The following is a 13261-nucleotide window of genomic DNA, read 5'->3' on the forward strand; positions in this document are numbered from 1 at the left end:
CACTTCAGGTCTAAATTTATACCAGTAAACGTATAAGTATACCTTATCACATGTCTGTTTATGTATCACTCCTGTCATGCCCTGATGTATCTGTATCAGCCACATATTACAACAAAAATAAAGAACATGAACCATATAATTATTGTCAACAACATTTGTCAAGTTCCACTGTAGAAAGAACAAGGAACCCTCTCTTCTCCTTGTTGGTTTCACTCAGCCATTGACACAGTTTCCAGGGCAGTGAAATTGATAGGAAAAGTGTATGATTTATCAGCCCTATTTTTTGTATCTCATGAGGGCTGGTTTATGAGTATAGGGCAGATTTTTGTTGTAATATGTGATAACAGGGAGTTTCCACCCTCAGACATATTTGGGATTTTGAGGACATTTAACATCGAACGCCAGCCACGTTTTTCTGTAAAAGGTAGATTTAAAAAATGACAGTATGACCCCTTTAATAGGACAGAACAAAGATTTTATGCATGACAGCGATATCTGATATGTTTATATTACAAAAGTGGACAGTGGGAGCAGAATCACAAAGGCTTCAAAGATCAAACAGAGGCTGAGAGTTACTTAAGTAAGAGGCATTTATCCAAACCTTGAGTGCTTCCTGTAGAGAGAATATCAGAAAGAGAGAGGGAGAATGCAAATGGGGGTGGGAGGAATATTATTTTAATAAAAGCAGGATGATCTTAGCTCAATTATGACATGACTTTTCTATGTAAATTTCCTGTATATATATGTGTGTGTCAGTTGTGTTGTATTACAGTACTGTTGTAGTTCAGTACTGGCCACAAGGGGTACTCGTTTGGTTTTAATGCAGGACTGAGGCACAACTGTTGAAAAAAAATTCTTTTGATACTTCATCATACGCAACAGTGTGTACACTGAATGTACAATATTTAGCAAAAATTTGTGGAAAACTTCAAATTGTTTTGTCATTATGAAGAAACTAATTCATTTGCATGTTGCTGCTTACTGTGACCTATCCAACCAACCACACACATCTGCTCTGTTTTACATAATCCTGGACTCTGCACACACGATAGAGTGACTTTGAGGTCGCTCTCACCAGTTATAGTTTCATGGTATAGTGACATTTTTTAAAAACCTAAAACTGGCTTGAGATGGCTCGTCTATGATGAGCAAAAAAGGGCCAAAATCCAAAAATGCTTACACATGTAATACGTGTGTGTGTGTGTGTGTGTGTGTGTGTGTGTGTGTGTGTGTGTAGAGCCAACGAGGGAACCCTTGAGGGGACATAGTCATTGGTGAGGATTCTTTTTTTAGAGGTGGAATTTATTTTGATAGCATTTTAAGGAAAACCATGCAATACATTTTGCATCCCGATGCATTGGTGACTACATTCCTTCTGAACTAGCCACTCTTAATTCCCAACACTATTGAATGGATGTGCTCAGAAGTATATTTAGAGTCATATGTCATTTGGCCACAATTCTGTTTCCGAAGACACCTCCTTTTCCTCAGGGTAACCCCTCTCGTATCTAATTCATGCACAGTTAAGCAAGCATCATCTTATTATTATTGTTATTATTATTAAGAATAAGTGTGATTTGAATAATTACAATTCTTAATAATAATAATTCAACAGACTTGCAGGTTTTCTAGAGTGGAGCAAGTGACGTCTAAATTCGACAGCATCTACCAGACTACTGTAACGTTTTATCTGAGACAGCTCTCTTATACTAAGAAATCTTTTAATTTATTATTATTATTATTATTATTATTGTAGATCAGGTAGCTGAATGGATAAGGAGTGGGCCTGCCAATATGTAGACCTGGGTTTGAATCCAGCTCATGCTACCAGCCTGTGTCCTTGGACAAGGCACGTAATCTACATTGTCTCAATACATGGAGACTGGTCTTGACTGGCTGGCATCCCGTCCAGGGGGAGTCGTAGACTCTCATCCGGTTGACGCTACAGAATCTGGAGATAAGCACCGGCACCAATGGCCCTATATAGGACTTGCTTCTTTTCTGTTCTCTAATTGCATATTTGTGCTTTTCATTCAGCTTTAATACTAAGTCTGCATATTTAACACCAAATTTAAAATAGTTTTATGCTGTAGCATCAGGTATTCCTAGTGGATAATTGAGAAGGGATGTCACCAATATTGCAAGGTAATGTAAAACCAATTGAGATGCAATGTAAAATAAGTTTTAAAAATAAATTCCCACCTCTAAAAACAAATAAAAATAAATAATTCTCACCATGGCTGTTCAGGGGATCTGGCCTAGTTCAAAAATAATGAAGCATCAAAATTTAAAAGTGGTCTTTTTTGTGAAATGCTATCATTTTAGGTGTGGTTATATAGCAGAGTTTCAATATTTCTATTGGTCTCGGTTCAGTCATTGCTAGAAATTATCAGTGCATATATACTATAATGTGCTAGAGCGTAACGCTTGTGACAACAGTTGGAGGTATCTTATTTAGTCTGGAGAGGCCTGAAACAAAGAAATTCTGTCCATTAGTTCCTGGTATTATTGAACAAGTAATAGAGCCCGACTGATATATTGGCCGATATAAGCCCTTTTCAAAGTACTCACTATCGGCCAAAATTTTGCCGATAGAATGCCGATAATTTCTCATAAACAGAACAATTACTGAAATAATGTTTGTGTCAGAAATGTAAAATGTCCTTGCACCGTTTGTCCAGTAGATGGAGCTCTGACTCCATTCAGCTGAGAGCTGCTTACACCCCTGCTTAAATGTGTTCATCACTGGCCCCCATAGTTCGCCTTCACACTGCACTGATCGGCTGACAAAAGCATACAAGTAAGTTTACAAGAATCTATATCCTTATCCTGAACCTATATCTAAATTGCAGCAACAAGAGGTACAAGATCAGATAGTACAAGATCAGATGTATTTCACAACTCTTTTTAAGGATATGTATTTGCTAATTTCACAAAGGTTTAATTCTTGATTGCATTTTTTGAACTTGAAAATTCTTGTTATAAAATTAATCAATATGAGGACAAAGCTTCAACTTTTAGCTCATACCTTTTTTGTTAAGGGTCCAAAAAAGAACATTTTATTCATTTAAAAAAAAGAATATTGGCTGATTTATCGGCTATCTGCAAATCAGCCGATTTATCGATTATTGGCATTTTTTTCCATCCAAATATCGTTATCGGCATCGGCCTCAAAAAATCCATATCGGTCGGGCTCTAACAAGTAATATAATTATTCTATTGAAGCAGTGTAAGAGATATAGCTAAGGTTTTGACACAAATAAATCAAGGACTTATTCTCAGCGTTACGCTTGTGACAGGTTTATCTTGCTTTAGAAACATGATGTTTTTCTCTAGGAAATGACATTTCTACCTTTACAAAAATGTATTACTGTGTGTTAGTATGAAGCACAAACAAACAAACTGACAAAATACAAGGTTATTTCTGTAACATCAACTTTAAATGCTAAATAACAATGTCACACAAAATTGATGGGAAAAAAGTGCTATTTTTGGGGTAAATTTCGTGCATATCTCTGGAACCGTGCGGAATTTTTCCATGAAATGTTTAGTACATGTCAAAGAGACTATAGGCAACTCACAGATAAATCTGGATGGTGCTAAATAAAATAATGGCTTGTTCATGACAAATGCAGTGCAAATCAGCAGTTAGGCTTCATTATTTTTGAACTAGGCCATCTGTAAATAACAACTAAAAGAAACAGAGAAAAAACTTTCAAACACAGAAATATAGCCTACAGCATTTGTAACAATTTCATCTGATATGTCTGCTGAAAATTCATCCAACACATGCCCTACTAATAGCTGCAATGCAGCAAAAGTACTAACAACACAAAAAAGATCTGGCTGGAGGACATTTACTGACAGACCACTCAATGCCCCATGACGCTCTATTATATTCATATCCAAGGTTGGGTAGGATTACTGTGAAATGTAATCCAAAAGTAATCAGATTACAAGTAATCCAAATGTATGTACATACATACATGTAATCCACATGTATTCTACCCAACCTTGTTCATATCTACCTGGTCGGAACAGCTGAGTCATTTTATTTATTGACTTTCCTGATGATTTTGCTCTTGTTAGCTGTATTTTCACATTTTATCATTTTTGTTTTCAATGCTCTGAACAGGAGAAATCAGAAAAAGTCCTGTCAGTAAAACTGATGTTGGTGTCATGCGTTCTTCTTGTCAGAGGACACGTACCTCCTCGTCTTCAAAACCTGTTAGATCCCATTCATAGTTCAGCCTCATCTGTCTCCTCTTCCAGTGCTCCATGAACATGGCCGCTATCCAGCAGACAGAAGACAGTTAGACAGAAACACATCCACTGCTCACTGGAAACACTGACCAAAACGAAGTACAACTCTAAAATAACACAACACGGTGATCAAGTGGTCAGTGCACTTCCAAAACAGAAGGGTCCTGGTTCAAGACCACCGATGCACATTCTCCATGAAATGAGTTGTGTCAGGAAGAGTAAAACTTGTGGCAAATCAAAATGCAGTTCAGCTCTATTGTCATTATGTCATAGGCTTCTGTTTTGTGTTTAGGCATGAGACATAAGGCCCTTTCACACATAACACGAATGAGGCCGAATGGCGCACGAAGGAGGATTCGAATGGCACTTGTGAAAAATCCGAGCCGTACCTGAACGCCTCGTACAGCAGTCGGCACAATCATTCGGCCACAGCACATGCACTCCACATTCGCCTCACACTTATGCTGGAAAACCAATCGAATGGCGGTCAAGATGAGGTCATACTGCTATTTGACTGTGGTCGCAACCTTCGTACGGTGTGTCGTATGCAGGTTGGACCATTCGGACCATGGTCGAGGGGCTGCGTGAAATGATTGGCCACATCGAACCCTGGCTGAATGTTGCAATCAAGCCAGCCTTCACACCAGCGGTCGAATGGCATCTGAATGGTCATTGAATCCACACTCGGCCAGAGTTGAGGTGCCACCCATGAACTTCTAACAGTAGTCGCTGGGCACTTAGGAAATGCTGGCCCAATCGCGTGACCACCACAAATGTAGTGCACAGTACACCACTGTCGAAGTGCGGTCGAGGTGGTGAAAGCTCAAAGGGCAGTCAGTGTACCGTGTCTGCCCCCGAGCACCATGAATGACATGCAAGTGTGTTGTGTCCGCCCCACCCCTATCCAACATCGATGAGGTGCGGCCGAGGTAGTGAAAGCTCGAAAAGCCGCTGGAGTCCAGTACGATCTCTGTTCAGCACAGCGTGTACACTTGGATAGGCTGTCACATCCATGATGGACGTGACATGATGAACACATAGTTTGTCATTCCCTCCCATGGGTTACACAGTATATATGAGACATTATGATCATCATAGCCGTAATACGAGATGTGCAGGTGCGCACAGCCTGCTGCCTGCCCATGGCGAGTTGATGCATGTGACAGGCACAGCACGCTGCCACCAAACACAGCTCACCGGGATGTGACAGCTGTCAAACACCCATCATGATATATATAGCATGAACCTCTCATGGTGTGCCCACACCTCCACAACTAGGGCTGAAAGGATTAATCGAGTAACTCGAATAATTCCATTACAAAAAATGTTCAAAGCAAATTCTGTGCCTCAAAGCTTCGTTTAACATTGTAGTACATATGCCAGGCCTGTGTGTGGTGCTGTAACGTCCCCAGACAAAAAAACAGAAGACTAGAGCATGCCCATAAACCGTGTAAAGGCTAATCCAAAAGCTACCGCTTTCCAACGCAACACACAGAGTAAAATAAAACCTTTTAAGAGAAAGAGGGTCCATGCTGATCAAAGTTCAAAATGCTGCAGCCAGACTTTTGACACAAAGCAGAAAGTGCAACCACATTTGCAACCCATTCTGGCATCTCTTCACTGGCTTCCTGTCCCAGTGAGATCAGATTTTAAGGTTCTGCTACTAACCTATTAAATTATTCATGTACTGGCACCTCCCTACCTAGCTGACCTAATTAAACCTTACGTACCAGCCCGGGCTTTACGTTCTCAGGGTGCAGGACTACTTTGTGTCCCTAAGGTGAATAAGAAGTCTGCGGGTCACAGAGCTTTCTCTTATCGTGCCCCTGTTCTGTGGAATGATCTCCCTGCGTCATTAAAACAATCAGATTCTGTGGAGATTTTCAAGTCCAGACTTAAGACGCACTTATTTTCCCTTTCATATGGTTAGCATACTGGTACAGTTTTGTTTTATGCTTTTTACTCTTTTAATTCATTTATTAGTAATTGGAGCGGGCCGCGGCCTCAGCTTTACCTAAATTCAGGGTCTTTTAGTGAAGTTTAGGGCTACTGGCTGGCGATCACCTTAGTATTTCTTCTGTTTTTCTTGTTGTTTAATGCTGGCAAATTATACAGTATTTTTTGTCTTTCTGATGCCTGATTCTGTTTTTTCTCTCTGTTTAAGATGCAGCTCCATCCAGAGATGGGAGTTGTATTTGTGTTGGCGATCCTCCTGTCCTGTGCGCCAATAGCATTTCTTGGATATTTGTCCGTGAATTGTTCTGTGAATTGTTTCTGTAATTTATGTTTGTAGCATGGCCCAAGCAGAGGGTCACCCCTTTGAGTCTGGTCTGCTTGAGGTTTCTTCCTCAGAGGGAGTTTTTCCTTACCACTGTTGCTCTGGGGGTCGGTAAGGTTAGACCTTACCTGTGTGAAGCACTTTGAGGCAACTCTGTTGTGATTTGGCGCTATATAAATGAAAATAAATTGAAATTGAAAAAACTGAAAAATGCTGGTCATCTGAAATACACTGTGCATTTAAAGTGAAGCAATGTGTTTGTCTGTTTTTAAAAAAAACACTGTTCGCTCTACATGGGGAGTGTCTGTTCGCCCGGCAGCTGGCTGCTGTCGCTCTCCAGATGCATCGGACTGGGGGGGTAAAGGCCACTATATACGCAGGGCCCAGAGCATGGGGGGCCCACAAAAAACTGGCATTAAATATATTTTTTGTGTTGCATGTTATTAATGTCCATACAATTCATGTTGTAAAAGAATATAATTTGAATGAATGTATAAATGTTGCAAAACATGATTCTGCTCTAACAATAATATTGAAAGATGTCTGAGGGCCCTTCCCACCCCTGCACAGTTGTACAATGGTTTAGTCCAGGTGCACAGATGGCACTCTGCCACACAAACACACACACATACACATATCCCAAACGGGATCTGACAGAAAGAGATGTTTAGTAGAGCTGAAACAACTAATCGATTATTAAAATAGTTGTCAACTAATTTAGTCATCAATTAGTTGTTAAATAACTTTGTTTTACCGCAAGTGTTTTTTCTTCCATATAAATCAACCATTTCTGCAGCGTGGCTTTGCTTTGAACCTTGATCCGTTCGAAGCAGTGTTGAAGCTTTGTTGATTCATTGTTTTATTTCGCTTTATCTTAATTTTTCCACACTAAAACCCCAAAAAGCATATGTCTGTGAGTAACATTTACCTTTTTATGTTAATCTGACCTGTTATGGTCTTCTGAAACAGTTGATAGATGTATTTTATAACTTAAAAACGAGACCGATGCTAATGCATTAGCATGTCTATGGCGTTTTCAATGTTAAAGTTAGCATTAAGCTGTTGCAGCTGTCAGCACATTTGTTTTCTGTATAATAATTCATGGCTCAGCATTTGTTGTTGTTAAAGAGTCAAATGTATTACAAATTGTAATATTTTTTAATTTATTTTTTTATTTATATATTAGTAATGATAGCAACAACAATAATAGTAATAATAACCAGTAATGCTACAATACAATTTTAGAGAAAGAAACAAAAGAACCTGATTAAACACAACAGAAAAGATAAATCCAACTAACAATGAGCATAAATAAATAAATCTAGAAATAAATAACTGTTTCCTGTGAACACCTAGTGAGTCTTAAACCTCCACTTCACCCCTGTTTTATTTAAGTTTAATGACAGTTTGTTTCGGTCAAACCACATCTAAGCTGTGTTTTTACACAAGAAAAAATAAAATGCAGTTAACTGCACATTTGTGTCTTTTTTTCATGAAAATATGTTTTTAAAGATCATATATTACACTTTAGTTAGGCCTTTAAAATAGTTTTGTGGACTCTTGCTGTAATATGTTGTCAGTGCTCTGTAGGCATCTAAAAATGCTCATAATCGGGTGAAACCTGATAGAAATCTCTTTGTGGTTTGTCGGTGATGTATATGTGCAAAATAAAACAAAACACTACTCCAGGTATGTTTTTGACGAGAATATAACATAACTTTGTTACAAGCTCAAATGTTGATGTTGCGTGATAAAAGCCTTTTAATAATAACTCACTTAAAGAAATAATGGCAAAACTCACACGCAAGTAAAAAAAACCCCAAAACGATTAATCGAAAAAATAATTGACCGATGAATTGATTACTAAAATAATTGTTAGTTTTAGCCCTTGTGTTTAGGCTGAAATAAAATACGTCTTTCCTAAAAAAAAATCAAAGTCCAGATTTCAAAAAGGAAGTGAAAAAAAGAACAGGGAAAGAAAACTAAATGAAGGAAAGCAGCTGCTAACCAAATTCTTTGAAAAGAGAGGTGAGCTTGAAAGCTAGCTATATTGAGTTGGTGCAGAAAAATGGTGCAATTTCGTGCATTCCCGTTAACCCCAGACCCCCCAACTCAATATTACTCCCCCAACTTTAAAAAGGGTTCTGACTCCCAGGTCTGATCTAAGGTATACATGATTTAGACCTGGTTTGACTACGCATTAGAAATTTGGTGTTTGCGTTAATAAACAAGAACATAACATTGTGTGTGTGGGGGGGCTAGGGCCCAGAATTTGGTGCTACGCCCCTGTCGCGCTCCGTCCCCGGCACACTGACAGTTTCTGAAAGATCCTCTCAGCAAAACTCCACTCTTTTTCTGTGTTTTGCTCAGACTTGCATTGAGTGTTTTGCTTTTTAACTTTTCCTTTTTTGGGCAACACACCACGCTTCAAAAGCACTGTAACTTAAATATAATAATAATAATAATAATAAACTGAGGCTTGTATGTTCAACCTCCAGCTGAAATGCATCTGCTGAATTGCAGAGAAAGAGGGATTAAAAAAACATTAACGCAGGGACCCAGTCCACCTGCATGGAAAAAAGAAAAAAAGAGCACCTCAAAAATGGTTAAATTTTACAAGTTGGGGAAAAACAAAACAGAAACCACATCCCATCACCATTTCAGCAAAATGTCAACACTGGTGCGACATTGTGCCATTGCTTAGGGAGAGCCCTGGAATATTGATGTTGTTTAAAAATGCAAAAGTACTTTTTATCCGATTACTTGATTAATCGCCAGAATAATTGATAGAATACTCGATTATTAAAATAATCTATAGCTGCAGCCCTAGCCACAACAGAGATAAAAATAAAAATTGAGCAGCATGCGAGCGCTTTGCTGCTCCAGACGGGGCTGTGTTGCTCGTCGGTGATGTGATATATGATGTCCGTATTAACATGATCACACGCAATTACATCCACTATGGTTATGTGTGTGTCAGGGGATCATGGTTGACATGTAATAATGTCATGGGTTGGATGTCATCCAAAATATAGCAGGGCGGGAGCTCTCTGCATGCTCCACATTGCAGCTGACCACTGCGTCAGCGCAACACAAAGCTGGGGAACACATATTGTCACATGTGCTCCAACAACCCATGTACAAGGCACAGTGGTGCATGCGTGTCTGCAAACAATGACGACATGGTGAAAAATAAAAACAAAGTCACCTTTGGCCACATCTCAGCATGCAAGGCCATCTGAAATTACCCATACAATCTTTGTGATCAGCCATCTGGCGAGGCTAATGTCACGTCCACCATGTAAGTTATAGTCCACATGACAAGGTGTCCTTCGGTGCGCTGTGCACCAAGCTGCCAAAGACAGCTGGACATGCGGACCCTCCATATTGCCAGCCACTTTCACCTCCATGTGGCTGGCTGATGTGTTCATGATGTGAGCGCATGGATGCCTCACGTCCATGCAGATGAGAGCTGATGTAGGTAGGTGGCCCGCAGCAGCCTGAACTTCGCTGGCCTGACCTCCGGTCATTGCATGCATGAGGGAGGGAGGGATGTTTTTATTTCATTTCATTTATGTCACTTCATGAATTCCTTGTTTACTTCCATGGGCATGGTTCATGAACAAAAACAAATACAAGGATGACAATTCTTGTGTTCTCTGCTCCTTGTAACAGGAATTAAATATTTTAACAGACAAAAAGAAATCCATTTGTGTTCCCTCAATTTCAACATGGACACCATCCCAGCGTCAAGTCATCAAGCATCAATTAAACATCATTACCAGTAACATGATTGTCTTACATTTCAGCGATACATTCATTGTTCTCATAATGTTCTACAGTCTCTCATTATTTTGTCCCTACACATTTTCTTTGATTTATGAACATTTGTGCAACATTTAATTGCTTCCACCGCTGTGGTACAACACCTCTCACTGTAATTGTGCACGAAACCGGAACTGCAGGATCGTACGGCATCCGTGCACGGCTGTCTGACTGTCTGTCCCTCCCGACTGTGGCTGGATTTTTTTGTGTTTTGCCCATTCGGGCTGTTTTGGCCTGTTTTTTTTTTTTTTTTTTGGCCTCATTCACCCAACTTTGTGTTATGTGTGAAGGAGCCTATAGGCTGGTATGAGCATTTGATGGTATGGTAACCTCAAGCAACTCTCACACCTGGCTGAGTTTGATGCCAATTCACAGCTGGTATACCCAACTGGTGGTGAAGCAGCTGGTACACCTGGGCAACTTTAGTGTTAAATTTCCCTGATTTTCGACTAGGCACAATTTGCTTATAACTTGGGGAGCTTGTCATATTACTTGCCACATGTCGGGAAAAGTTGTTAAATTTGTATCGGTTTTGAACACATTTGACTTGGCTTAGTTCCTACTCAGGCTGGGATAGATTAGGGTAACCCTAATTTGGTGTACAATCTTGATTAAGATCTTTCAAAGTTGTGCTGATTTCTGTTCCAAATCAATTCTGTGCTCTTCTCAAGATAGGTCAAGCTCAGTTGTGCCAGGGTTGTCCCAAGCTATCCAGAGTGGAGTACAAGTTAACCCGCGTTAGTTCATAGTTTGTACAAGTTCCTGAAAATGTTGAACACTTTCAAAACTGGTATGACTTTGGACTAGGTGATATTGCAAAAACTATTTATCGTGTGTAAATTAATAATGCTGCCAGTTTAATGGCCATGTGCCTCATCATGCTGAATGTCAAGACACAATGATGCAAATTTTTTAGAAGGCATGTGGGGGGTATTAGCCTACATTTGATGTAGGCTAATATAAAATCATTGTGTTTCACCCCACCACGAACCTGTGACTAGAGTACTTGAGTCACTGCCTCAGTGGCAGTGTGCACACACAGCAGAGCTCATGTCATCCATTAACAAGATTTTAAATCAACCATAGACATACTTTTACAACTAGGAATGAACATGCAACTGTTTTATCAAGCTATAAAAACATTAAAAATAGTTACCTTAAGCTGTTCCAAAATACATTCCTCATCGGGCAGAAAAGAAAGGCTTTAATCACAGGGTTTCCAATCACATGCAGGTTTGGTGAATTGGAAACTTTATAATTGTCCAGGTTTCCCGTGCAAAAGAGGTCTCAATCTCAATGCAACTAACCATAAAGGTTACGTAAATGAATAAAACAGCCACTGGAGTTTGTAACTCCTTCAGAGTTATCATGCTGTCTTGGTGGCTTTCCTCACTAGTTTCCCTTGTACATGCTCACTTAGTCTTCCTGAAAGTTATCCATTGATGGGTTTAGTGGTGACTGCTGTTTTATACTTTTTTTAAATTTACTGACTACAACAACATGTACTGATCCCACATTGTGCTGATCCTGAGCCTTTCAATGTTAAACCACATGTGGAGTGCTTAGAATATGGTCTAGCCTTTATCATCACCCAGAAAATAGGTGTGTCTGTATCTTTGTATGTTTCTGTGAGTCTGTGTTCTCTCACCCCACAGAGCCATGAACACAGAGAAGAAAACTGTGGCGGGGTTATCGAATAGGTGACTCGCCCGAGCGGTTCCACAGGCAGTGCTAAGTTTCCAGTAGCTGCAGACTCTGTCACACAGAGGACACATGGTCATGTTGTTCTTGGGATGGCAGATTTCCATGCTGTTGAGAAAAACAAAACTGGTCAGTGGATTGATGGAGTCTTATATAGATCTCACTGTAACTATTCCGGTGTCTTATTTCTTCTTTATTTTGCCCACCTACTGAAAAGAGAATGAGAACAGCATTGAAAAATCTGATCTCCACTAATAGCTAACCATGTCATCAGTCTATCAGTACTGCAGACAACCACACTAAACCACACATCCCTGTCATTTGCATCGCTGCATTCACCACACTTCAGAACCACCCTGAGTCCTTCCTGATTCAGGCAGGGGTCTATTCTGTCATAGAAAGGTAATTATGTGTGCATCAGTTTGGCCTTTTCCAGTTACTGGGTCCTTAGCACTGAGACACCTCCATGCTTGATCGTGCTTGGGAAATATCTCCACATACCTCTAGTGTCTAAATTTCCCCAAGTGACCTCTCATTTGACGCAAAACAATTTTAGGGGTGAACAAGGATTACACAGAGAGACTTACTGTTATACCAAAGACATCGGGTTGTTGCCTGAGGTCACCCAAGTAGACTCCATGTCTCACAACCATACAATAAGACTAGAAACTCTAGAACTCCAAAGACTTGGACCTTCATTCTAACCCTTCATGACTTTGCTGTAATGTGGAGAAAGAGCCAGTGAAGAGAATCCGGTGACTCCTTATACTGCCACGGGGCAACCCAGAAAATAAGATATTAAGACAATACAATAACACATTACAATAGTCAATGTTAGAAGATACAAAAACATGAGTTAATATTGCAGCATCAGCTATAGACCAAAACGGGGTGTATTAAAAGTTTCAAAACCTGTCTATATCTGGCAGAACCAATAGCAATTGACTTAATTTTGTCAAAACACAAAAGTAGAAATTCAATGGCGTCCAAGTTTTCACTGCAGCCAGACTGGCCTCCATCTTTGCAGCATGGGTCATGTTACCTGCAAAAGCAGGCTTGTACATCTGGGTATCATCAGCATAGTAGTACTAGTTGCACTATTTGACATGACCAACTGGTGCTGCATATAGTGAGAGTAGCATTGTAATCAGAACTGATCCCTGAGGTACTCCATACTTCACTGCGGAAAATTCA

The 13261-nt window shown here is 39.8% G+C and overlaps 1 protein-coding gene across 4 annotated transcripts in view; it reads right to left on the bottom strand.

Moving 5' to 3' along the window:
* The window catches only part of LOC117516221 (anoctamin-1-like), a 95934-nt gene that overhangs the window by 34484 nt on the left and 48189 nt on the right, over window positions 1-13261 (bottom strand). For 3 of the 4 annotated variants that reach the window (XR_004562334.1, XM_034177140.1, XM_034177138.1), the window contains 3 exons: window positions 12015-12175; window positions 4209-4291; window positions 602-613 (listed from right to left, as the gene is read on the bottom strand). Coding sequence is in view for 3 of the 4 variants with exons in the window: in XM_034177140.1 (XP_034033031.1) it covers window positions 602-613; window positions 4209-4291; window positions 12015-12175 (256 nt within the window). In the remaining variant the exon portion in view is untranslated. The remainder of the gene's footprint in view (window positions 1-601; window positions 614-4208; window positions 4292-12014; window positions 12176-13261) is intronic. The other variant, XM_034177139.1, reaches the window with a different exon arrangement.

The sequence above is a fragment of the Thalassophryne amazonica genome, chromosome 8, assembly GCF_902500255.1.
Source record: "Thalassophryne amazonica chromosome 8, fThaAma1.1, whole genome shotgun sequence".
Lineage (NCBI taxonomy): Eukaryota > Metazoa > Chordata > Actinopteri > Batrachoidiformes > Batrachoididae > Thalassophryne > Thalassophryne amazonica.